This window comes from Alternaria triticimaculans (genome assembly GCF_023758025.1).
Source record: "Alternaria triticimaculans strain BMP 0046 chromosome Unknown scaffold_17, whole genome shotgun sequence".
NCBI lineage: Eukaryota > Fungi > Ascomycota > Dothideomycetes > Pleosporales > Pleosporaceae > Alternaria > Alternaria triticimaculans.
The window spans coordinates 521,849-544,651 of record NW_026055974.1 but is presented as its reverse complement, the minus strand read 5'-3'; the positions used below and the strand labels follow the sequence as shown (position 1 = coordinate 544,651).

The 22,803-nt window shown below is 52.8% G+C and overlaps 8 protein-coding genes across 8 annotated transcripts; 2 read left to right on the top strand and 6 right to left on the bottom strand.

The window, feature by feature from the left end:
* Nucleotides 1-821: 821 nt before the first annotated feature.
* J4E78_008956 (uncharacterized protein) lies at nt 822-2,531 on the top strand (the record flags this gene model as incomplete). Its single annotated transcript, XM_049369554.1, has 3 exons — nt 822-824; nt 890-2,386; nt 2,442-2,531. 3 exons carry the CDS (start codon nt 822-824, stop codon nt 2,529-2,531), a joined length of 1,590 nt encoding a protein of 529 aa, XP_049218878.1.
* A 665-nt stretch (nt 2,532-3,196) lies between these two features.
* Nucleotides 3,197-4,615, bottom strand: J4E78_008955 (uncharacterized protein; the record flags this gene model as incomplete). The annotated part of the gene is made up of 1 exon (XM_049369553.1): nt 3,197-4,615. The coding sequence occupies one exon, from the start codon at nt 4,613-4,615 to the stop codon at nt 3,197-3,199; it is 1,419 nt and encodes a 472-aa protein (XP_049218877.1).
* A 2,671-nt stretch (nt 4,616-7,286) lies between these two features.
* On the bottom strand, nt 7,287-8,937 carry J4E78_008954 (uncharacterized protein; the record flags this gene model as incomplete). Its single annotated transcript, XM_049369552.1, has 2 exons — nt 7,287-8,900; nt 8,929-8,937. The coding sequence occupies 2 exons, from the start codon at nt 8,935-8,937 to the stop codon at nt 7,287-7,289; spliced, it is 1,623 nt and encodes a 540-aa protein (XP_049218876.1).
* A 1,476-nt stretch (nt 8,938-10,413) lies between these two features.
* On the bottom strand, nt 10,414-11,275 carry J4E78_008953 (uncharacterized protein; the record flags this gene model as incomplete). Its single annotated transcript, XM_049369551.1, has 2 exons — nt 10,414-10,472; nt 11,074-11,275. 2 exons carry the CDS (start codon nt 11,273-11,275, stop codon nt 10,414-10,416), a joined length of 261 nt encoding a protein of 86 aa, XP_049218875.1.
* Nucleotides 11,276-13,790: 2,515 nt separating this feature from the next.
* Nucleotides 13,791-14,668, top strand: J4E78_008952 (uncharacterized protein; the record flags this gene model as incomplete). Its single annotated transcript, XM_049369550.1, has 3 exons — nt 13,791-13,927; nt 13,983-14,484; nt 14,555-14,668. 3 exons carry the CDS (start codon nt 13,791-13,793, stop codon nt 14,666-14,668), a joined length of 753 nt encoding a protein of 250 aa, XP_049218874.1.
* Nucleotides 14,669-15,244: 576 nt separating this feature from the next.
* On the bottom strand, nt 15,245-16,301 carry J4E78_008951 (uncharacterized protein; the record flags this gene model as incomplete). Its single annotated transcript, XM_049369549.1, has 4 exons — nt 15,245-15,258; nt 15,290-15,769; nt 15,791-16,076; nt 16,131-16,301. The coding sequence occupies 4 exons, from the start codon at nt 16,299-16,301 to the stop codon at nt 15,245-15,247; spliced, it is 951 nt and encodes a 316-aa protein (XP_049218873.1).
* A 416-nt stretch (nt 16,302-16,717) lies between these two features.
* J4E78_008950 (uncharacterized protein) lies at nt 16,718-17,983 on the bottom strand (the record flags this gene model as incomplete). The annotated part of the gene is made up of 1 exon (XM_049369548.1): nt 16,718-17,983. The coding sequence occupies one exon, from the start codon at nt 17,981-17,983 to the stop codon at nt 16,718-16,720; it is 1,266 nt and encodes a 421-aa protein (XP_049218872.1).
* A 459-nt stretch (nt 17,984-18,442) lies between these two features.
* Nucleotides 18,443-19,801, bottom strand: J4E78_008949 (uncharacterized protein; the record flags this gene model as incomplete). The annotated part of the gene is made up of 1 exon (XM_049369547.1): nt 18,443-19,801. The coding sequence occupies one exon, from the start codon at nt 19,799-19,801 to the stop codon at nt 18,443-18,445; it is 1,359 nt and encodes a 452-aa protein (XP_049218871.1).
* Nucleotides 19,802-22,803: the final 3,002 nt, after the last annotated feature.

Here is a 22,803-nt window from a genome sequence, read left to right as displayed (position 1 = left end):
CAAGTGAGGCGTTTGCAGGCGTTGGTTTGTCGGTCGAAACGCGTAGAATAAAAGGAGTGTGGGAAGCGCGTCACAGCTAGGTGCGAGTCACTAGGTGGGTGGCGATGCAGCAAACCGGGGTTTGTGGTGATTGCGCAGCGTCGCTCAGAGGCTAGAAGGGCATGGCGATGAGTTTCGCACGGGATTTGCGATGGTGAGAGCCTGTACTCGGTGAGGATGAGGAGGCTTGTCTGGAAATTGGACAAAGGAAGCACGGTGGTGTTCGCGCTAAGATGGGAAAGTGCTTTGGCGCAAGCGGGCAAGTGGCAGGTGCTAACGTGGTTTCACTTACACCTGACGCGGATGCACTGTATAGTTTTTGAATGTTGCTGCTCGCGACGGCGCAACAGATATATCGTATAGAAAAGCGGGAGAAGTAGTCAAGTCGCGGCTTGCAGGTGTTGTCAAACAGGCCAGCGGAGGGGAAGCTGCGTCAGTGAGGATTTGCCGCTAGGCAGACGGAAGCTGCACGTGACTACAGGTGTCCACTTTGGAACCTCCAGGTGTTGCGACTGGTGCAGTTGGGCTGGCTCAGTGACCTGTCCAGCTCGAGTCGTTTTCTTGATACAGTCGTGTCGTGTTCTTGTTTCTTCGTATTGAACACGTCTTCTCGCCCTCTGTAAATACAAAAGGCGGAATTGTGTTCCTTAGCAACTTCCTGACGGACAATATTCCCCTCCACATTCGACAACGCGGCCTCAAGTCCAGGGACATTGTACACGAAGCCACCACACCCCAAACAGCGCCGTATACTCTTGCGACCCCTACAAACTCTAGACACGATGGTATGAGACTACACAGAAGACAATTGGGTGCGCCTCCCTCCACTACACCAAGCTGACGAAGCCAGGTGGTCCTCGCAGCTTCGATATGCACCCGAGGCGGCAAGGCGGTCGTCTCCCGCCAATTCCGCGAGATGCAGCGCTCCCGTATTGAAGCCCTCCTCGCATCCTTCCCCAAGCTCGCCGATAGCGGAACCCAGCACACGACCTGCGAACAGGACAACGTGCGCTACGTATACCAACCCCTCGACGAACTCTACATGGTTCTGATCACCAACCTACAATCCAACATTCTGCAAGACATCAACTCGCTGCACCTGTTCGCCCAGGTTGTCTCTTCGATATGCAAATCCCTCGACGAGCGCGAGATCCAGAAGAATGCCTTTGAGCTTCTCACTGCCTTCGACGAGATCGTCACATTGGGTTACAGGGAGAACCTGACCATGAGCCAGATCAAGACATTCCTGGACATGGAATCGCATGAGGAGCGCATCCAGGAAATCATCGCACGGAATAAGGAGCTCGAGGCGTCAGAAGAGCGCAAGCGCCGGGCCAAGCAGCTCGAGATGCAAAGGAAGGAGATGTCAAGATCCCAGCGAGCAGGTGGAGGCATGGGAGGCGGTATGGGCAGCGGAATGGGCGGTGGCATGGGCGGTCGTTCACCTTCGTATCCCGCCTTCACACCCAGCGTGCCTACGACCAACGTCACCGACACGTACGACAGCTACGAAGCCGAGAAGAAGAAGGCCACCAGTAAGCCGTTGGCTCTGGGCAAAAAGGGCATGCAGCTCGGCAAGAAGAACAAGACCAACAACATGTACGAGCAAGTCACTGGCGAACAGGCGCCAGCAGAGGAGGAACCGCTCGTCGCACCCAAGCCGTCTGCTCCCGCTGCCGTCGCACCAGCAAGTGCACGCCAATCTACCTCGACCGATCGCGAGGCCGTACACATCACGACCAACGAAACCATCTCCGCCCGCCTAGATCGTGAGGGTCTTCTCAAGTCCTTCGAAGTCAAGGGCGAGATGCAACTCAAGATTACCGACCCATCCCTCACGCAAGTCAAGCTCGACCTGGCCACTGGTGACACTCGCGGCGCACAGTTGATGACACATCCCAAGGTTGATAAGGCGGTCTTCAGGAATGACAAGGTTCTTCAGTTGGCCGATACAAGCAAGGGCTTCCCTTCCAACATGGGCATAGGAGTCATGAAGTGGAAGCTCGCACCACGACCCGACGACATCTCCGACCCACCTATCACCTTCCGCGTATGGGTCGAGGACTCAGGCAACATGTACAACATCACTGTGGAATATGAGCTCACCGGCGGTGACTCATTGAAGGATGTCACCGTCACTATCCCATACCAGACCGATGAGCCCAACGTTTCGAGTTTCGACGCCGTATACGAAGTCAGTGGCGACAGCATCGAGTGGAACATTGGTGCCGTGGACGATGCGAACAGCTCCGGTAGCTTCGAATTCGAGGCCCAGGCTGGCAGCGATTCTGAGTTCTTCCCAATGAACGTCCGGTTCAGCAAGGCTACACCATTCGTGGACGTCGATGTAAGTCATCTCCTCTTAGATATTGTAAAACTCCAAAAGCTGACAAACATGGCAGGTCTCCTCTGTAACTCTTCTCTCCATGGGCCAGGAGATCAACTTCTCCAAGGACGTCAAGTCTGTTGCTGAGAACTACACAATCTCATAGAAGTCGGAATTATACGGTGAAAGTGCTAGAGTTGGACGATCAAAGAGCTAGTCGGAATGTCATATCGATAGCTCTCACTCCTGGAGATGACTGCTCAGATAGACGAAGCGGAATGAGAATACTTACACTGACCACTGCACTTTATGTGATTTCTCTTCCTTCACCCAACCACTGAACAAAACCCTGAACATTGAAGCTTCTCCGTCAAGAAAAAGATATATCTGCAATCATCAACACACAAGGAAGAAAGAACCATTATTTTTAGATATCTTGATTCATTCTCAACACCTTACGACGCTACTATCTACTCTCTCAAAACATCATTCTGTATCTATCTGTTCACACTGTCTCCATATCTCCTCCAACCTCGCACAAACGTAGGTGTACGTGTGCATGGTATATCATTGATTCAAGTAAGCCTCCCCTGCAATGCGCTGCTAAGTCGCTAGATAATCGCGTCGATGGTATCTGAAAACGTGGGAAAAGAACAACAAAAGCCGAATGCTGTACATGAAAAAAAGGCGTATCTGGGAAAGGCGAAGACGCAGAGATCTATTCGGCCGTAAAAGAAGCTGGAAAAGGCGGATCTGTCGCGAGAAGATATGCGCAGGTAAATATCGCGGACGTGGTAAGCTGTGCATCGATGCCGTAGACGGGGTTCATGTTCAGATAACAGCATCACCGAGGAAGGCAAAATCCTCCATAAGCGCATGCACACCACTCATCGAACTCTCCCTCTGCACACTAATCGTGCGCTGCAAGCGCTCCGTCTCCGCAACGACCGTCGACTCCGCAAGCGTAGTCTTACTCCCAACGTCATGCTCGGGCAGACTATACTGGAAGCCAAGTCCAAAGCAAGCCGCTTGGCGCCTTGACGAGCGCCGCGACGACGCGTCAGAGTGGTGCGACGCGACTTTGAAGAGGTCGGAGCCGAAAGTCGAGATGCGGAGTTCGTTGAGTTGGGGTGGGGTGGAGAGGCGGTAGGGGGATTGGACGTCTTCTTCTGACTCTTCTTCTTCTTCGTTGTCGGTGGTGTCGGTGGAGATGGTTTGGATTTCAGGGACCGTGGACGTGTGTTTTGGGGAGGTGGCTTGCCGGGGTGAGGCGTACGAGTAGTGGATTAGTAGGCCTTGGGGCGTGTCGATGTCGCTGTCGTTGCTGGTGAGGGAGCTGAAGGTGGGGGAGAGGATGGCGTCGTCGTTGTTATCCGAGATGGGTGAGTTGTAGCCGATGGAATCGTTGCTCCAGGTGGAGAAGTGGCTGCGTGCTTTGTCTTGAAAAGACACGCTGAAGTTGTCGAGACGCTCGTCGTCTTCGTCTTCTTCGAACTCGTTTTCGGGCTCGCTGGCTGGTAGTTCACTGATTGTGGCTCCGTTGCATGCGTAAAGTGGTGCAGGTATCAGGTAGCGAGGAAGGGCTGGAAGCTCTTTGTCGAGTGGTGACTGTCGAAGATTTGTGTTTTGGTTGCCACCGTGGCTTGAGGTAGGTCGCTCATTAGACATAGGAGCACCGAGGAAGGTCGACGGGCGTGAGAGTACAGGCGCAGATGGGGTGTCATCCTCCACTACGCGATCCTCCACTTCGAAGTCTTCTTGAAGCTTAGGAGACGAAAGCCAAGGGTCATTAGAGAACAGGTAATGCTGGGTTCGCCTTGTGTCGCTAGAGTTGGCACGAAGGCGACTTTGCTCGACCTTGAACTCGCTTGTGATCACAGTTGAGGGAACGTGCGAGCGGCGACGCCTGGTAGGGCGCTCATCAGGAGTGGGCAGCTCTGCAGGTCCAAACAATGAGTCGTGGACGGGATCAACAGGATGCGATGCCAGCGGGGAGAACTCCCTTCGGATGTTCGGTACTGCGCGCGACGTTGTTGTGGTGGGTATCTCCACCTCTCTGATAGACTCGATTGAGGGTCGGTACACGGACAGCGGAATGAGGTTGAGCTCCTCTCCTCCACTGACAAGTACTGGCGCACTGATGTCTAGCTCTCTGGTCTTTGACCCGCTACGATTCCTCGAAGCGGATCGTTTCGATGCCAACTTCTCTTTCAGAACCTTGAAGTCTGGGAAGATGGGAGTAGACGGCATGTAGGGGGATGCTGATGCGCTTCGGGCATGGCGCACTACATTTGGAGACAGTAAGCCTTCTGTGGGTGGATGCGTCGCCGACTTTGGGGTCCAAGGTGAAGGTAGAGGCAAGGTGTAAGCCTCATTACTGCTACCTGACCTCGAAGGTAGTCCAGGCCTTAGACTCGCAGGTGGTACCGGAGTCAGATACCTATCTTTGGGGTCGCGTGTGAAAGCGGAAGAGGTATCTGAGATGCTGCGGCTGTGTCCCCCTTCGCGGGGCACATCCAGGACATTAAGGCGCTGCCCTGGCAAAAGAGGGCAAAATGTCGTTGACTCCTCGGAAGGATTGTGGCATTCATCATCCTCATCGACCTTGTACTGCATACTGTCAATAAGTACATTCATCCTGCAGTGTAGCTAACTTACGTAGTACCAGTAAGTCCCACCCATCTTGAGAAGTCCGTCTCGCTTGGGTGTTTGTTGGTCTAGATCTCCGTCGCAAATGATATCGGAAAAGGTAAAGCAGCCTTTCCAGATATTTCGGCCCCCGCGTATGTCGAGTTCTAGTGGATAGGGTCGCGAAAAGTTGTCCCAAGATCCAAATAAGACGACACTGCGCAGTGCAGCCGGGCAGTGACTTGATGCAAGAATAAGTGACTGCCTTAGAGTGAGGCACAGAGGGGGTAGACATACAACAGAAAAGTGTGGAGCGTAGTGTTGTCCATGGCCATTATGTCGGGTTAACCTAAGCTGATAACAGCAAGGACTACCGGCGTTGAAGCGCGTATGCGTCTAAGCCCTGGCCACCTCTGATGTGTCGCATAGAATCGTGGGTGTCAATTATAGAAGTGCATGCAGGTCGGTGAGTTGGATGTTTTAGCCTGCTCCTTCTGTATGGTCGCGTCGGCGAAAAGTCCAGCCAGCAAGTGAATGATTGGTGCGCAATAGCAAGCGTTTGGAGAAAATGCTGAAACTGGCCTACTGCGCGTATGTATGATTATGGCGAGGTTGACTAGGGACGTCGCAGTCCGAGGAATCAGATCAACTCGGAGAATTTGTGAAGCAAACAGAGGCCGGTTGTTTTATGCAGCTCGTCACCGGCAGACAGTAAATGTTGGAGTGTGGGGACAGAGCCTCAGTCGCGGTGGTTCAAGATTGGTCGGATTGGCGCCTGTGGATGGTGTTGGTGTGTAGCGTGGAGGATGCAGCCTCAGCGCTTAGCATAGACGTTCAAATCGCTGAAATGTCGTTTAGGTGAAACACGGTATCAGGAGGGGTCCAAAAGCGAGTGAATGCTGTGTAATTTGGCGTATGAGAAGAGAAGAGACAAAAAGATGGGTCGCAAGTCAAAGATGTAGTTCGGTACTAGTCGGGCAGGAACCAAGCGGATGACAGCCACTGGCGCTTTCTTGCTGTGATAGGGAAAGAGTAATCGTGAGGGAAGAATCGGAGATGCAGCTGAAGAGTTGATCCCAAACACGCCAAATGCGAGGCGCATTATTGGGCTTATGTCATGGGCTTCATTGGCCGCCAACGCTGGCCGAAGAGGAGACACTTCAGCTCCTTCATTTCCTCAGCCGTCCAGTCCATCTGCGAAGATTTGGAGGGAGCTGGGGACCGTTGCAAAGTAAGGGACCGAACCGCTAGTTGCTGTTCTCCTCACTTGACAAGACCGGTTGACCAGCATCATGCCGCGCTGCAGTTTCGTAAAGGCACCGGATCTCGACATCGTGGGTTCAGGACATCGGCATCTCGTTTTCGGGAGCAGGAAGCAGATCGCACGGCAGCTCCAGTTCCCCTGTCGCAAGCAGCCAACGGCATGCCAGACACGACTCGATTGAGCGCGCGGTTACTGCTGCGACCGCCACACGGCCGCTTAATTCGCGGGCCCCTGACACGATCGTCGGAGAAGATGAAGCGACCCACTCACAGCCCTGCCATCTTCCACGAGGGCTTCCGCGCTAGATTCCTTCAGCTTCCTTGGTGCATGCAATCGTTCGAGCATGGCGCATAACCAGGTGCTGCATGGTTTGTCGTTGCTAGGGGAGTTCGTCGTCCGGATCCTTCTTCGTACCTTACAACAGGTATTCGGTGCGCGAGAGAGCGGGGGAACCACCTGAGCACCTGAGTACCTGCCATCGCGACAAAACCAGATTTTAGTGCGACCCACTGGGCACCGAACTCTTCGAACCAAGTTTTCTCAGAGAGCGTCACAATTCCGACACAGCTCCTAGCGCCGGTTGCGGCACAGCCTTGCAGATAGAAGTGGAGGCCATCGCCAACCACGACCGTCGGAGAGGTGCTGCATGCTTTGGAAACCCCGGGGCTGGTTCCTAGCGGCATCGGTTGCACCGCGATGACGGCGGATGAGCTATCATTTAGCGATATACAGCAAGCGAGCGCATGTTGTTTTCTTTGCCGCAGCGTATACAAGTTTCAAAGAAGGGTTATGCAGTCATAAAAGATCTTGCTTATTTCATCGCAAAGGGTTGGTGGCTGAAGGCGGCGTGTCCAGGCGCCGAGGGCATGCAGGGCAAAGTTTGAGCAGGAACCAGCAACGTGATACGACAGTGATGACTAGCATTGCATGCGAGATATCTGACAGGCTTTCAAAGCTTTGCACTCCCCAGCGCATGCATGGTGCATGTATGACCAGCATCTAGTCCTTCCGTCTAACCCTCCTCAAAGCCTACTGAAAACTGGTTTCGAGAATCTCAGGCTTGCGCTCCTCCAAGTCCAGTATCATCTGTCCAAACAGCCCATTCGCCCACGAGAACCACTGCCTCGTCCAGTCACTCTCGTTGAAGCTGTTGATACTCTCGTGGATCAACCCCAAGCCATCCGTACTGCTCACTATCTGGGCTAGCTCATTCACGATCTCGGCCTCATCGTCACTCGTGAAGATGCGAACAATGGAAGCCATCGGCCAGGCCATGCCCGGTCCCTGATGTGGCCCACCAATGGCGTTGATCACGGGACCTCTCATAAAGTAAGGGTTCATGGAGCTGAGCACGAGATCGCGCGTGTTCGCATACGTCTCCTCGTTAACTGGGTACTTGAAGAACGGCGCTGAGAGGAGACCCGGGATGTTGGCGTCGTCCATGATGTTGCGCCCACCGAAGCCATCGACCTCGAATGCATAGACCTTGCCGTATACCGCGTGGTCGACGGTTCCGTGCGTCTCGATAGCGTTGCGCACCGATTCTGAGAGCCCGGACATTCTCTTCGAAAGTGCTGCAGAGTTTGTGTTATTAAGTTTGCCCATAATCTCAGCCGTTGGAGTAAGGTATGAGCTAAACATCATGTTGGCTGGGATGTAGAGCTGGTAGATAGTGGCATCGTCGCTCGGTCGGAACGCGCTCCGGATCAAGCCAGTGCCGTTGGCAACGGGGTTGCCGATTCCGTCGTTTGAAAGAGTTTCGGTCGCTCGGGTGGTGGTTCTCTCCCATGTATATGGACTCTGCAGCACTGCTCCGTCTGCGCCGTAGGTAGGAAGCATCATGTCCTCGGCTACATCCAGTACCGCTTCGACAGCTTTCACCCACTGGAACTTGCCAAAGAAATCGACGTCGCCGGTTTTCTCGTAGTAATCGGCAGATATCTGTAGAAATGCTGCAAGCGAGTCGAGCTCATACTTGCATTCGAATACGGTGCTGTTGTCAATCTTGGGAAAGACGATATCTTCGTTGGCAGAGTCGTTCTCTGCCGGAGGAACACCGCTTTCGGGAGGCGGTTGGAAAGAGTTGCAATACGGCGCTGCAAGTAGGTATCGCGCCTGAAGGTTGATGACTCCCCGGTACAAGCTGGCGATTGAGTTGGGATCGGTGCTGGCGTTCAACAGCGGTAGGTAGCTTTGTAATTGATTCGACGAGTCGCGTAGCCACATCGCGTTGATGTCTCCAGTAATGATGAACGTCAGCTCCTCCTCTGTGTTGTTTGCAGCGTAGCCCTTCCATTTGATGGCCGTGTCGAGCGTGTTGGGATAGGCGTTCTGGAAGAGGCGGTACAGGTCCGGATCCTTGATTACATTTTCCATGCGCGCAACAGTATCCTCCAGGCCTTGCGATTTGAAAGTTCGACATTCTTCGGACGGCCGTTGGTAGGCGAGCTGGTTTTTGCCGGAACTCAGAGGTTCATGAACCTCCAACGCGTAGTCCACGTATTCTGGACATTGCGCTGAGATCAGCAACGGTATATTGGAGAGCGCGCCGAGGACCATGAGGTTGCGCATCTTGTCGGATGATAACAAGGCAGTCTTGAGGAGCCAGAGAGAGGTACCGAAGACAATGGACAGCGAGGACCGCTCTAGAGTATATGTTCGGGGCTATGACGGCACACATGGATCGTCATGGTCACCGACTGTCTTTGCTCCATTCGCTGCCTGTTCCTCCGAATTGGAGGTACCCCGCTTATGGATCTGGTGAGCATCGACAGCTTGGCAACGGATGCAACATTCACTGAAGCTATTCGATGGACCCACGAGGTCGAAAGCACGGCGACGTCATTTAGCTCGTGAGCCGGGCCGAACGGTCAGCGGACTGGAAATTGCTATTCAGAAGAAGAAGGTATCATGAGAGCTCACGGATGTGACTCCAGGTACGTTGTTTGTCGATTGACTCCAACGCGTAAAGTGCCGGCAATTTGCGAGGTCATAGCTGGGGTGCATGGAGGTTTGACGATCTGCGGGGTGGCTGGCGCACCAACACCTGCAACGAAGACATCTAATTTCGCAACACGTTTCTGAGTTTGACAGAAGAGCGATGCTCGAATAGACTTTTTGGAGTATTTGGAAATGGTTAATGACTTGCTTTTGACAGCGTAGACATAGGAAGCCTTCCAAAGTTGAGTGAGAGCGCTCTGTGCCTATGTGCCACAACAGGCTAGCGCGCCTACCCCAAGGAAGTGGACCGAAAGAACGCTGAGCTTTCAACGCTCTATCACTAGCCTCGTAAAACCTCGCGCTTCCCCATATTTCCTCCATCACGGTCTCCGCCTGGAACTCGAAACTTACACGAACTTTGCCTGAACTCTAGAAACGGACATGATGAATGTCGATAGATGCAAACCAAAGTACAGCGCATCCTCTACACCCGCCGCCTTCTTCCAATCACGATAGCATGCATGTGCCCAAGTCTTGCTCATCTCGAGACGCAATGGTAAGCTGACACCCTCAATTGGCGCGCGCGATACCGGCCGCATTGAAGATACTAGAGAGCTTGATGCCATACGAAGCTTCTGTCTTTTTGGTACAGCTGCAATAATTCCTTCTTTAATGAGCAGTCCAGAAGAGTGCCGTTCTTCACCTAAACATCTAATCGACTAGCATGGTCCAGGCGTTAGCCCACAAACCCTGACTCAAGCGTACCTGGATGGAAGAATGCTCCACTGGGAATGTAGAGTAATCATCATCTTTGTCCTGCGGTGGGTTCATCCATAGAGCGGAACCTTGCGGCCTGTGGTCGAACACAGCTGATAGCTCATCGCTGCCCCAGACACGGAACGGCTCACAAGGAGTACAGTCTGGACTCAAACCAGCGTACAATTAGACTTTCGGACCCTGTGCATATCAGTAAACGACTGCAAGACTCAGCTGTGGCTGTGGCTGTACCCAGCTTCGTGGGCATCTCTCGGCCGTTCGGAAAACGGAATCTTGGTCGTCCGAAGAGGCTTCAGTGGCCCAATCCGTCTTTCGTGCTGACATCTGAGTCGTTTCCATGCTCGGGAAACATGGCAAGAAAGCACGGATATCCCTTGCACGTCTTGTGATGTCGTCTGTCAAAGTCACCGGGGTGTTGCGGTTTGGTACCAGTTCACGCTCATGGCAACGACCGCATGCGTGGTAGAGTGAAGAACTTGCACTGCATTGTTCGGAACACTACATCAGTCAAGAGGTATAAATCCCTTGGAAACATCAATCTACCCTTATGGAAACCATGTCCCGGAACCCCGCCCCAGAACTATCTGTCCGTCTCGGACCACCCCGCTTTCCCGGGAGGTTGACAGTATACTGATCGTGAAGTACAGATTTTCCCCTGTCGATCAGTGGCTTCGCAGCCACTTCTCTTCGATCGTGAAGTATCTGGAGGAGGAAGGCTTCGACGAGTGGGGTCCGTCAGGCCGGGAGTGGTGGTTGATCCGTCGAACGCTTCTTATCACCCAAACAAAATTCCGAACATCTCTCATGAGGTCTAATCCAATACAATTGCAAAAGTAGTGCCTCTCGGTCGTTTCGTAGTGTCGCGTCGCTGTTTATCCTGTTGTAGGGCCTCACGCCCTCTCAGGCCGCATGTGTTGCAGTCTTTTTCGGCATCCACCTCGACGAGGCTGGAGGGTGCTCGTTTTCTCATCCGTACGTAGTGTTGCTACCGCTTATTCAAGTCAGCTTGAGGCTACGTTCACAGGTGAAGCGACGTCATCTTACCTTGGACTCATCGGTGCGTGACCTAGGTTGGACTGAAAGTAGGGCTTTGGCATACCCAGCTGGGGTAGCTTGCGCCAACTTCGTTCCCGCACTTCTCGCATATAGGAGTCTTGCTCTGGGCTTCTGTGGAAACGTCTTGAGTCATCTTCAGGCTCTCCGCCGTAGAACCGGTAGACAGCGAAACCGCAGCAGACGAGCGCGCCTGCTCCGAGGATAACGAGGAATATGATGAGGGCTGGGGCGATGTCGAAGCCCATGTTGTTTCTTTTCTGAAGATACATTGTGACTGCGGAAGAAGGGGTATATGCTGTGGTACAGAATCTCGTGCGACGGGAGCGGGTGATATAGGGATGGAGTAGTGTTTGCTGCGGTGACACGCTCACGATCAACAAAGGTAAGGCAGAGAGTGAGCCTAATGCGCGGAGGTTCCGGAAGCTGCAGGAGTGACAAGAAAAAGACCGAGGGGATGGTCAGCGTTGCGCTGACGACGACGAAATAGTATGGTGTGATGCGGCAACGTCCCACAGACACCGAGTTGCGAGACCCTGCGTGCCACAATCACTTACCTATATACCGTTGCACCTATCGCTTCGGGAACCGCAAGGTCTTCCAGATCGTGCGTCTGATGCGAACCAAAGACCCAATCGGTTGCTAGGAGGATGCGACCCTTTCACCATGCTATTGGCTGCGTCACATATTCACGTGCCTGGGCAGCCAGTAAAGCTGCGTTACCCCACCTATCGACCACGTCTAAGACCAGTTGGCACTCGGAAACGCGTAACACCCCAGCTTCGTCTGCTGCGTAGACACGCGTGGAAGTGTGGTTTCCGGACAGCCCGGGGAGGCTATGTTGGCTGGAAGGTTTCGGACCTGAACTTGGCCCGACTCTTGGAGCCTCTGGTTTCCTTAGCTTTGTATACTGCGATATGTCCTCCTTTTTCTTCTGCCTCTGGGCGCAATTTTGATGCGAATATTTCTGTCTTTTGGGGCTGTGAATGTGAATGTTCGCTGGGGACGCCTGTGGTGGTACGGTCTTACTTAGCCTTGGTGACGCGTCATCCGCACCTTCCAGGCATGCCGAGCGTCAGATTCCCCACCTCCTCAGGCCAACAGCGAGAGCATCAGCTTTCTTATATGAAGATGCGACACTCAGTGACGCAAACTTTGTTCCTGGACGATGCGCATCGTTCGCCGATCGTGAGGCACGTCAGAGCGACAAATTTAGCATAACAGCGATGACGTCGCACCGTCCCTCGCGCCCGCCCTGACGATCCCTTGAGCCCAAGCTTATTACACCTTCGACGTCCTTCTTCTGGTCCTCCTCTTTGACACTCTGGTTGTTGAGATGAGATTTTACTGATTCCCATGGTTGCGATACACTGAAGCCAATGCTTACATTCGACACGTCATCCTCTTTGACGCAGATGCGCATTCTTCAGTAGCAACACATGATGATACCCAGGTATGCGCTCCAGCAAGGGCGGGCGTGGTGGGCGCGCGACGGACGCAATGGTTTCAAAGACCGAAGCGCCAGTCGCGCCGGCGACGTCCATCCTACCTGACGCAGCAAGAGAATGTTAATGGGATCTCTTATCGAGAGAGATTGTCGATGCTACCTTCCTTCTGTTGAGTCTCCAGGTTAATCTGTTATGGCCGGACACACACCGAGCGACGAGATTCTGGACCTAGAATTGGTAATGGACATTTACACCAATCAGCGTATCTACTCTTCGAAAAGACATCAAGAGACGGAGAAGTTGGGCAAACCAGTGCTTAAAGAATCGAGGCTACATCGTGGTAGGAGTAGATGGAATGCCTTTCTAGATGAGTTGCACTTCGTGTGACCTGAGACGTTTCAGAGATGCACGCATCGATCGCCAGCCTTGTGCAAGAGATGCATCGCCACAAAGTGGGTTGACGTTCGGGTTTGCGGTCCGTGATTAATCTATATACATTAAACGCCCTGGGTTTTGACGCCACCGGATATAATCGACTCGGATGCAGCAACACTTGCAGCAACACTGCAAGTATGTCCAAGTCCCCACGGGGTATTAGTTACACTGCATTTCGGTAGCCGTAGGGCTTACATTATGACTGCCGTAGATCCGTGCTGGTTCCCGTGAGCTGCTGAGTTGCGCCATCAGCGGAATGTTAGGCATCGCATCGTTACTCTCGGCTGTTGAGTACCTGAGCATGCAGCTTGATACAACAACGACAATATTCTTCGTTGAGTCCCGTCAATACACCGAGAGGTCCACATCGCCCAGAGTTTAAGTAAACAAAGTACCACAACGTAGTGGCTGAAACTCGCACGTGGTTGGTGACCACCTGGACGGCGGCAGTGGCCGCAGCCGAGGATAGATTGCCCATCACCACTTCAAGGACAGCACTGCGTCTCATAAATTAATACTGGAGTCATTGAAATTCTCCTAGCCTATCGCAGTGGTTTCACGCCGTCACCAGACTGGAAACACCGCTGGGCTTCCAATGATCCAAGAGCTCGACGACCAGGGCGTGTTTCCACGAGCGGATGGCGTTCAACTCAGAAACCAGGTCGACTCGTGCATGGAGATGAATTTTTTGATTGCAAGGCTTCGCCAATACCTGGTCGTGGGAAAACGTGGGCGCCAGTAGAAGGCCACTAGAAGACTTCAGAGGAGTATATGAAGGGGCGTTAAGTCCCAGGTTGAAGTTCACTCTCGACAGCAAGCCCATCACTACACAGCTTCAATAATCGCTTCTTACAAGTCATTCACTTCGAATACCATCAACATGCTCTCTTTCCTCCTCCTTCTCGCGCCCCTTGTGGCAGCCCACGGCCACGTCGACAAGGTCGTTGCCGACGGCAAGGAATACCAGGGCTGGAACGCTGCTCTCAAGTACCAGACCCCCATTCCCGCCACCGTAGGGTAAGTGACTCTGTACGAACTGCACGGGAAACGTACACTGACTCAGTCCCAAAAGATGGCAAGCCGACAACCTTGACAACGGTTTCGTCTCCCCCGACAGCTTTGGCACTGCCGCCATCGTCTGCCACAAGCAGGGCAAGAGCAACGGTGCCTACGTAACCGTCAAGCCCGGCAGCAAGGTCACCTTCAAGTGGGACACCTGGCCAGTCAGCCACGTCGGCCCCATCCAGGAGTACATTGCGCCCTGCAACGGCGACTGCGGCTCCGTCAGCCCCTCTGACCTGAAGTGGACCAAGATCCAGTCCAGCGCCTGGAAGTCAGGAAGCAACCCAGGAAAATGGGCTACTGACGACCTCATCGCCAACAACTTCGCCTGGGACCTCACCTTCCCCAACGTCGCCCCTGGCAACTACGTTGTCCGCCACGAGATCATCGCTCTGCACGCTGCTGGCCAGACCAACGGCGCCCAGGCGTACCCCCAGTGCGTCAACTTCAAGGTTGAGGGCTCTGGAACTGCTAAGCCCAGCGGCGGTGTTGCTGGTACTAGCTTGTACAAGGTAAGATCTCCCACTCGAATCGTACCATGCTTGGGTGCAATATCGAACATGTGCTAACGAGACGATTTAGGCCGACGACGCTGGTATCAAGTTCAACGTTTTCCAGTCCTTCACCAGCTACCCCGTCCCCGGCCCTGCTGTCAACAAGCTCGCCAAGCGCCACCCCAAGGACCTCGAGTACTAGATACGAACACGAATAATGAGATATGAGATGTCTGGAAGGCATGGGATGAGATGAGTGGTTCATGGGTACATACTTCTTTTGTGTCGCTCGTTAAGGCTTGCGAGACAGTGTATATAGAGCATTGGTGGAGTGTATATAGCATTTTGGAATCACATTGCGTTATCTTTGGATCTTAATGCTGCCGGATAGCGCTCAGCGCCCTATGATTGTGTATGTGAGGACCTGATTAGCTACGTGATAATCTTCAATCGAAATAAGCATAGTGAAAACTGGGAGGAGATAGCTGCTGAACTAGGTCAAGAAAACTGTACAACCTGTCAAAAGAAAACACTTTTCGCCCCATAGTAAGTCCGGTTCCCTGCAAGTCCTGACATTCCCGTCACGCACAAAATACACTCAATGCAGCTAAACATGGCCGACAGCGCAACGCCCCTCCGTCTGGGCACTCCCATAAGCCGAATTGGGCCGCACTTCTCTTTGTATGACATTGTGGACAAGGCTCGTTTTGATACTCGACGTGCTTCCATCCAAGGTCGATACTCTCATCTCTGAGTCGCTCTTCGTTCCCAGGACCACCTACTTCTTGGAGTCTCTGAGCGTGAATTCGCCGGGCTTGCTCACGGGCCATGTGCTTTCGGAGGCCTGATGTCATGGACTCCTCGAGTTTAGGCTTTTTAGGGGCCGTTTCGTCTTGCGCATCCTCCCTATCACCGGGGACTGGCCGCTTCAGCGACATAGAGAGCTCTTGTTGACGACGAAGTCGCTCTTCAGCAGCCTCAGCATTTCGCTTCTGAGCGTCAGCAAAAACCTTGGCCTGCCTCTCGTCGGCTTCGCGTTGCTTTCTGGCAAGCCGTTCATGTTTTTGACTTCCTTCCTGGTTCGGTTCTGGGGATTGCTCGTCGTCGATTTCGCTTGGTCGGGGTAATTCATCCTGTGGTTCACCATGGTCCTTAGCGGAGTCCCTTCGTTTCTGGGCTTTTTCCCAGTCAGCTTTAACTCGCGCCTCTTCCTTAGCTCGCGCCAGTCCTTGTCGTCTTCGTTCCTCTTGTAGTTGCTCTTGTACGCGCCGTACTCCCTCCTCTCGCCGCTTGACTTCCTCCTCTTGTTTTCATTGTTCCTCACGCCGTAATTTGTCTGCTTTGATACGTTCTGAACGTAGTAATGCCGCCTCAACAGCTTTCTCCTGGATTTTCCTCGCCTTCTCCCTTTCAAGCTCGGCCTCCTCTTCGAGTATCTTTCGCTGTCTCTCTTGAACTCTTGCCTGGCCGCGTTTATTTTCTCGTTCAGTGGCTTCCCAAGCCCCCAATCGCACGCGATAGACATTCCAAGCGCCCCGTATCTTGTGGTGATCTTTGTCGTATCTGGCCCTTTCCTTGCTGCTCTTCAGCGCCTTCCACGCAATACCAATCTAGACATAATACTTAAGTCAAGTAAAGGTAGTCAACAATGTGTAGGTACGTACGTTCTGGAACAGTTCCGTGCTGGGTTTCGCGTCGGCGAACTTGCTATCCGGATGGTGAATGAGTCGCAGCCTTTTGTATGCTGCATCTACTTCAGCAGAAGACGCACTCTCATGCACGCCGAGCAGTTCATAGTAGTCCAGGCGGCCAGGTGGTTTCGGTGGCCCGTCCATTGTGTAGAAGTATTAGAGGCAATAGCTATGTTGTGAGATAGACGAGAGGTGTAAGGATATTAGAGTGTGGTGTAGGAAGGATACCTAGAGAGCAAGTAGTAGAGTAGTCTTATATATACGCTTAGCGTCTCTCCTAATAGGCGGTCAGGGAACGGTCTCTTAAAGATGTAAGAGAAACAGGTAAGAGGCGAGAATGTTTAGTGCAGGTAAAGGTCGGCAAGTATAGACTAGTACACGATGGAATAGACATAGTAAAGTAGTCATGTTAACATGACATCTAAGGTGAGCGTACAAGATAACTTTTTGCGAGTGTTTCTCTAACAAGATATAAAGATTAGCTAGAGAAACAGACAACGGTAGATACCTTCTACCTTTACCTTCAGTGCCCTAGTACACCTCGTAATTTACCTTTACCTTTACCTCTGCATCGGATGATCACCAAACTGACTTCGGTTCCCCATCTGCACACCGTGACTTTGCATCTCTTTACCGTAGTCCATTACTTCTTCCTCCCACTTCTTCAGCGCGTCCATTCCTCCTCCTCCGATAACCTTCTCGACAGCGCCAGCAAGCTTCATCGCGTCTAAGGCAGCCTGGTTTGTACTCGCCGCTGTATGTGGTCTGAATCCAGCAAGTGCATCGCCAAGCAAGAGTACTCTACCGTTCTCCAACAAGGCAGATGGCGCGATGACATCTGTGATGGCTTGTACGAAGGGTACCTCAGTCTTGTTGACAAGCTCAGCGAATTGTGGTGGGAGTATCTCATTCGCGAGGGCCTTTTGCCGTCTCCATACATCTTCTTTGATTCCACCCGGCGGTAATGTGATGTGATGTCTCTTCCCCTCGTTGTCTGTCATGAGCTCGACGTGCTCCGGCGATTCTTCCTTGTAGTTGACGTACCAGACCCAGTTCAGCAATCGCTCACCAGGTTTGGTTGTCCCGCTTTTCCCTGGTATAGTATATGCTAGTATCTGGATACCCTCGGTGTGGTAGAATGGGAACTTCTCGACGAAGACATCGGTGGCAGCCTGTGAGACTTGCGTTTCGGGTACTGTGCCGCGCCATGCTACGTATCCGGCGTATGTTCGCTTGACGTCGGGGAAGTATTCGGCGCGTATCTTGGAGCTGGGACCGTCGGCTGCGATGACGAGGTCTGCTTCGGTGGAGAACGTCTCTCCGGATTTGTGTTGGATTGTGATCTTGACGGGCTCTGAGAAGTCCAATCCCGGAGATGATGCTGGTTTTGGTGCCGCAACACTCGTAACCGTACACCCATACTCATACGATGTCTTTCCCTCCCCTTCTTCCGTCGGGGGTACCTTCGCGTAGTCGGTCTCAGTACCATCGTAGTTGGTTCGTAGGAGGTGGTACAGCAGATCCCAGCTTGTCATGCGCTGCTCCTGATTGTGACGGCTTATGACATGGCCTTCTTTATCGAGATATAGCCGTTGATGACTCGGGATTGTCAACGTGGTTTGACTTCGGTCGTGCGCTTTGAAGAACTTTTGTACGTCTTGTCCGGCCACCACACCAGCGCCCTGATCCTGCAGAAGCGGCGTCGGATTGCGTTCGAATATCCGGATGTTGAGATCCTTGCGAAGGCGCTTCAATGCGACACCAGTTAGAAGGCCGCCTAAAGATCCTCCTACGATCACTATATCTTTGGGCTTTGCTGGCGCCATGGTGGTACCTAGATATGTTGCGAAGCGTCGAGTCTGGGTCAGAGCGGTTGAGGTTGAGCCTCCAACGCAATATGGTGGATGCTACATTTTGAGTACTGGGTCGATCATGATCTGCTCAAGGATGCAGCCTTGTATTACCGTTCGATGACATGTTCGAGGATTCAGTCGACGCGGGTGCCGGTCAAACATCGCAACCAACGGCAAGCCTCGGCAGTTGAAGCAGTGCTTATGTCATCATGACGCGCACTTATCTTCCACTCTCACCCGGGCCCTCTCACGAAGTCAAGGTACGCACACACCGACTGATAAACACCTGGTCCCTTATGCAAATGTGATTCTCGCGTCTTTATTATCATTTATCATTTATGTCTACAAAGCAATAACAGCTTACGCACACCTGGGTATCCGCCAAAACAAGAACTGAACTAAAAGCTAATACAAATCATCTCACACGCAACGCTAAACCTCCTGAAAGACCCTCGAGGGCGATGCAGAACTCATCGTCACCTCTAGCGCACCGCGCGCTTCGCTCTCTCTCGCCAATTGACTCGCGAACTTACTCTTCGCACGAATCGCCGGACCCTTAAAGTAAAAGATGTATACCGGAAGACAAAACAGCGCTGTCAAGCCAAACAGTACCAGATACGACCTCTGGATACCTAGATTGCTGTACATGGGCTTGGTATAAAGCGCACATAAACCCGCAAGCAGATCTCTCATGAAACCGTTGCCACCAGTCGCAGACGCGCTGTGTGGTCCGTAGGCGGCGACCATGTAATCGATGGACGCATAGTAGATGGCGAAGTTCGCGACTCCAATGAGGAGAGTGGCTATTATGACGCCGAACCAGTGGAGTGGCGGCCCTGTTGCGACGAATGCGCAGATAAGCAGCCCAGCAGGGAGGAGGGTGACGAGCCATAAGAGTGGCTTGAGACGTGCCTCAGGTGCGAGCTGTTCGCCCCGGCTACGTCGAGCGTTGTGGCGGGCGATTATGGGGAAAAAGGTGAAGTAGCCGATGATGTATGACACGGCTAACGCGACGAGAGCAAGCGAGATCTGCGTAGGCGTGAACGACCATTGTTGGAAGACGTAGCCGAAGCTCTCGAAGAAGGAGAATATGAGCGCGTCGGCGAGACCGCTCAGCAGCGACAGGAAAAGCACGATGGGCTCAGTCAAGAGCAGCTGGTATGGTCGAAACATCGTGGTGGCAACTTCCTTGTAGTGCAGCCTGTCTCTCCAATTCTTGTCTTCGTTCGGTCCCCGGATGTTGAGATTACCGCTCTTCCGCTCCTTCTTCGCAGCGTTGTCGAGCATCACAGGAGCCAGAGTCTCTTTGGCAATGACCCCGTGAAGCAGCTGGGTCGATACTCCAAGGATGAGCTGGATGTAGAAGTTCCAACGCCAATTCATGAACTGCTCGAGTGGGCCTCCGATAATCCCTCCGATGACTGCTCCTAGACAAGAGAAGAGCGAACACCACAAGACAGCATATTGCTGCTCATCTTTGTGGTACATGTCACCGACCATGCCCATGGTGACCGATCCACCAGCCGAAGACAAGCCGCCCATGATCCTGCCACCGATGATTCCGGCAAAGCTATTGGACGTGGCGCAAATCAGGACCGAGATGTTCGTCAGCCCAAGAGAAGCTTGCATGACAGGCCAGCGTCCAAATTCCTCAGAGAACGGCGCCCAGAATTCGCAGCCGAACGCATATGCGACGAGGAAGGCAGTCATCCCCAACCGGGCGTTTGTGATGCCGAAGTAGTCGTTCAGCAGAGGCACGGCGTTGGAGTATACCGAGGCGTTGAGATTCATGCTGATCTGACAAAATGCGACCACGGTCAAAAGGCACCACTTTCGTTTTGTGGACCAAGCGTGCGCAGTGCGTTCGGGCGAGGTGTGTTCGTTGAGGATGATGGTGGGCGCGAGGCTGGGGGCCGAGCGTTGTGGCGCCAGTGTGGTCGAACTATCCAAACTGGTACGCGACTGCGCTGGGGAAGAGTTGGTGGAAGTCATATCAGAAGACATGAAGTTTTCTGTTGCTGTTATTTGTGTGTGGTGTATTGGATTGTATGATAGTAGTGTCTTGAGATAACTATCTCAGAAAGGGTTCACTGAACATGCGAGATTATATACTAGAACAGTAGGATTTCACGATGGATACTCAACTTTGGATCGTCGTGAGTCACGTCAAAGTACTGTGGTTCTGTGGTTTTGCTCATCATAACTCATCCTATGGGAGAGGGTACATACTAAGCGAAAAGCTGAAGACCGACCACATGCACATCACAACCATGGTACGCAAGTAACATCCAGTAAGTAGAGTAGAACCGGCATCGTTCGTATATTCATTCCACGATACTGCTAAATTGTAAGTATTTGCTGGTAATGCACCATGGGTGGGCGTAGTGCTCAGGTGGGCGTGGACCCTGAACGTCACCTGACTTCGTCTTCCGGCAGGAGAGTAGTTGAGACACGGTTCCAAAGAAGAGTAGCAGGTTCGCTAAGTGTTGTGTTCAAGATCTTGAGTAACAATCTCTATGCTCAGCGAGTGTCTCTAGTACCAGCGATCAGTGCCCAGTAGGTAGCACTTTGAGTTACAGCAGTCTTGTACGCGAGAGGCCCGCTTCCCCACGAAGCAGTATCTCCATAGATCCAAGACCATGGCCTTTGTCCTCATTCTATACAAGGAAAGAGATGAACGAGTCTGCAGCCTACATTAAGATGAAAATATGCAAAGTAGATGATCTAACGTCAACGTAGGCTCTAGGGTGTTCAGAAAATTTCCTGAACGGGGTGGGCGCATGATATGATGTCGCGCGGCAACGACACAGTGATCGGAGATCCTGAATACGTTGCCGGATTGATGAACTGCTCATAGAAATGTCACAATGTATTCTTTATAATGCGTGGCAATGACGGTAAGATTATGTTTGTGTTTAGCAAGGTTAATTCGAGACCATTTTAGTACATGACACCAATAATACTAGACGTGCGGAAGTCCGTCGAACGTACACAGTACTTAATCAGTATGGTTTCGGTAATGACATATGATCTTGTTGAGTGTGAGGCGAACTCAAAGTCAAAGTGTTAGCGCGTCAGCGCGTCATTTCGCCAATGCCACATAACAACGGCAGGGGGTCGGGTTCGCGGGTAGGTACACCACGATATGTAGCAACCCAGCCTAGAACTGTGTTTACACGTGAAGTAATTGGGCCTCGAGGTCGTACAACACTCAATCTCTCGACCGCATCCTTGTACCTGATCACGTTCGCAGAAACCAGACGGAGATCCCGCCCTTCTCGGTCGGATGCTGCATCGATATTCAGGTAACCGTAATTACGCGGTCGGCATGCTACTGGAGGTTGCAGCCTTCGTTATCGAAACCATACATCCTTCATGGTGATGCGACATGCCGATGGCCGGAAGGCAACGACACCCTGCCGCCACGGTACAGCCACAGTGGGCATTATGTCCTCCCGCACGCTTCCCCGCACTAGGTGGATATGGTCGATCAGTAATGCGTGTATCTTGGCTTGAAGGTTTCCGCGGCTCGTTGCATAGTCGACATGTGCGGAGGTACATCCTCAAGCGGACGGCGTGCCCGATGGACAGCTTGTGACAGCTACGTTGAAGCATCCGCGACAGGAACATAGGTGGCCTTCTAGAAGTTTGACATGAAACCTCTGAGACTGACAGAAGTGTTGAGCATGACTGGACGTAGCGCGATGTTTTCGAAGCCGCGAAGGATAAAAGAACGCATGAACGTCAGACTTTCTGCCGGTCAATGGGAAGACGTGCGAAAGCAGAATGAAACGGGAGTACTGCATGGATATTCCTGTGTACACAGAATCGAGCTGCGTCAATAGTCCAAGTGCTATAGTCGCAGAATTCGGCGCGTGCGGTGCTGCAACGCGGCCTGCGAAGGGTAGAGCACAGCACTGTACCTGCAGCCGCGGCATGCGGTCATTGCCGCCAGAACGAAGCGTTCGAAATTGGAGTTACAACGGAAGGAAGCGGCGTGATGGTATCTTTACGCGTGTGTAGCGATGGAAACGCTTGCAAGCACGAAAACGTTGACGTTGGTGTGATGGTAGGAGCGAATCCTGGGGTACCTGGGAAATTGCTGGAGTGCCGAAACCTCCGATGTCTGATCTCGGCATGCGACGATCCAGCCCAGCACGAACCAGAACATGATCTACCCCAACTTCGACACTCTTGTCTCACCGGGTTTCCTACCGTTCACACATCAGTGGACTGCATGCTGACCGGCATGTTTGGAGGCGGACGTCAAATTGCTCTCCGCGGTCGCAGCCCGACAAGGTAGCAGCCTGTACCCCCGTGGTAGTCGTCGTGACACATCTCTACGCCATGGCGTTCACGCGTTCTGCTGCAGTCCTGCAGAGGACGCGATCCCTTCCCGTTACACTAAGAACAGTGACTAGCCCTGGTGGCTCAGTATCATCCGACCCTGCGATACACCTCTCATCGAGCAATCCCTTGCCGCTCAGGCCTCCCCGAGCCGCAGCTAACCTCGCCCTGTTGTATCTTTTACCAGACCCGACCCATGTGCAGGGCAGTTCTAATACCTCTTACGTCTTCCCGCTCTCCCTAGCAGTTGTGTGCCGCCCTGTTCGCCGATGGACATTTGGCATAACCTGTCCCGCCCCCTCGGTATCAGCATCCTTCAATCCTTCCGCTACACGGTCCCACTTTCGTTCTGTTAAGTAAGAGGAGGAGCCTGACTCTCAAATCCTCATACTTCACTGTCAATCGAAACTATCACTCCCGCTTGGTCCCCACACAGCATGATCACC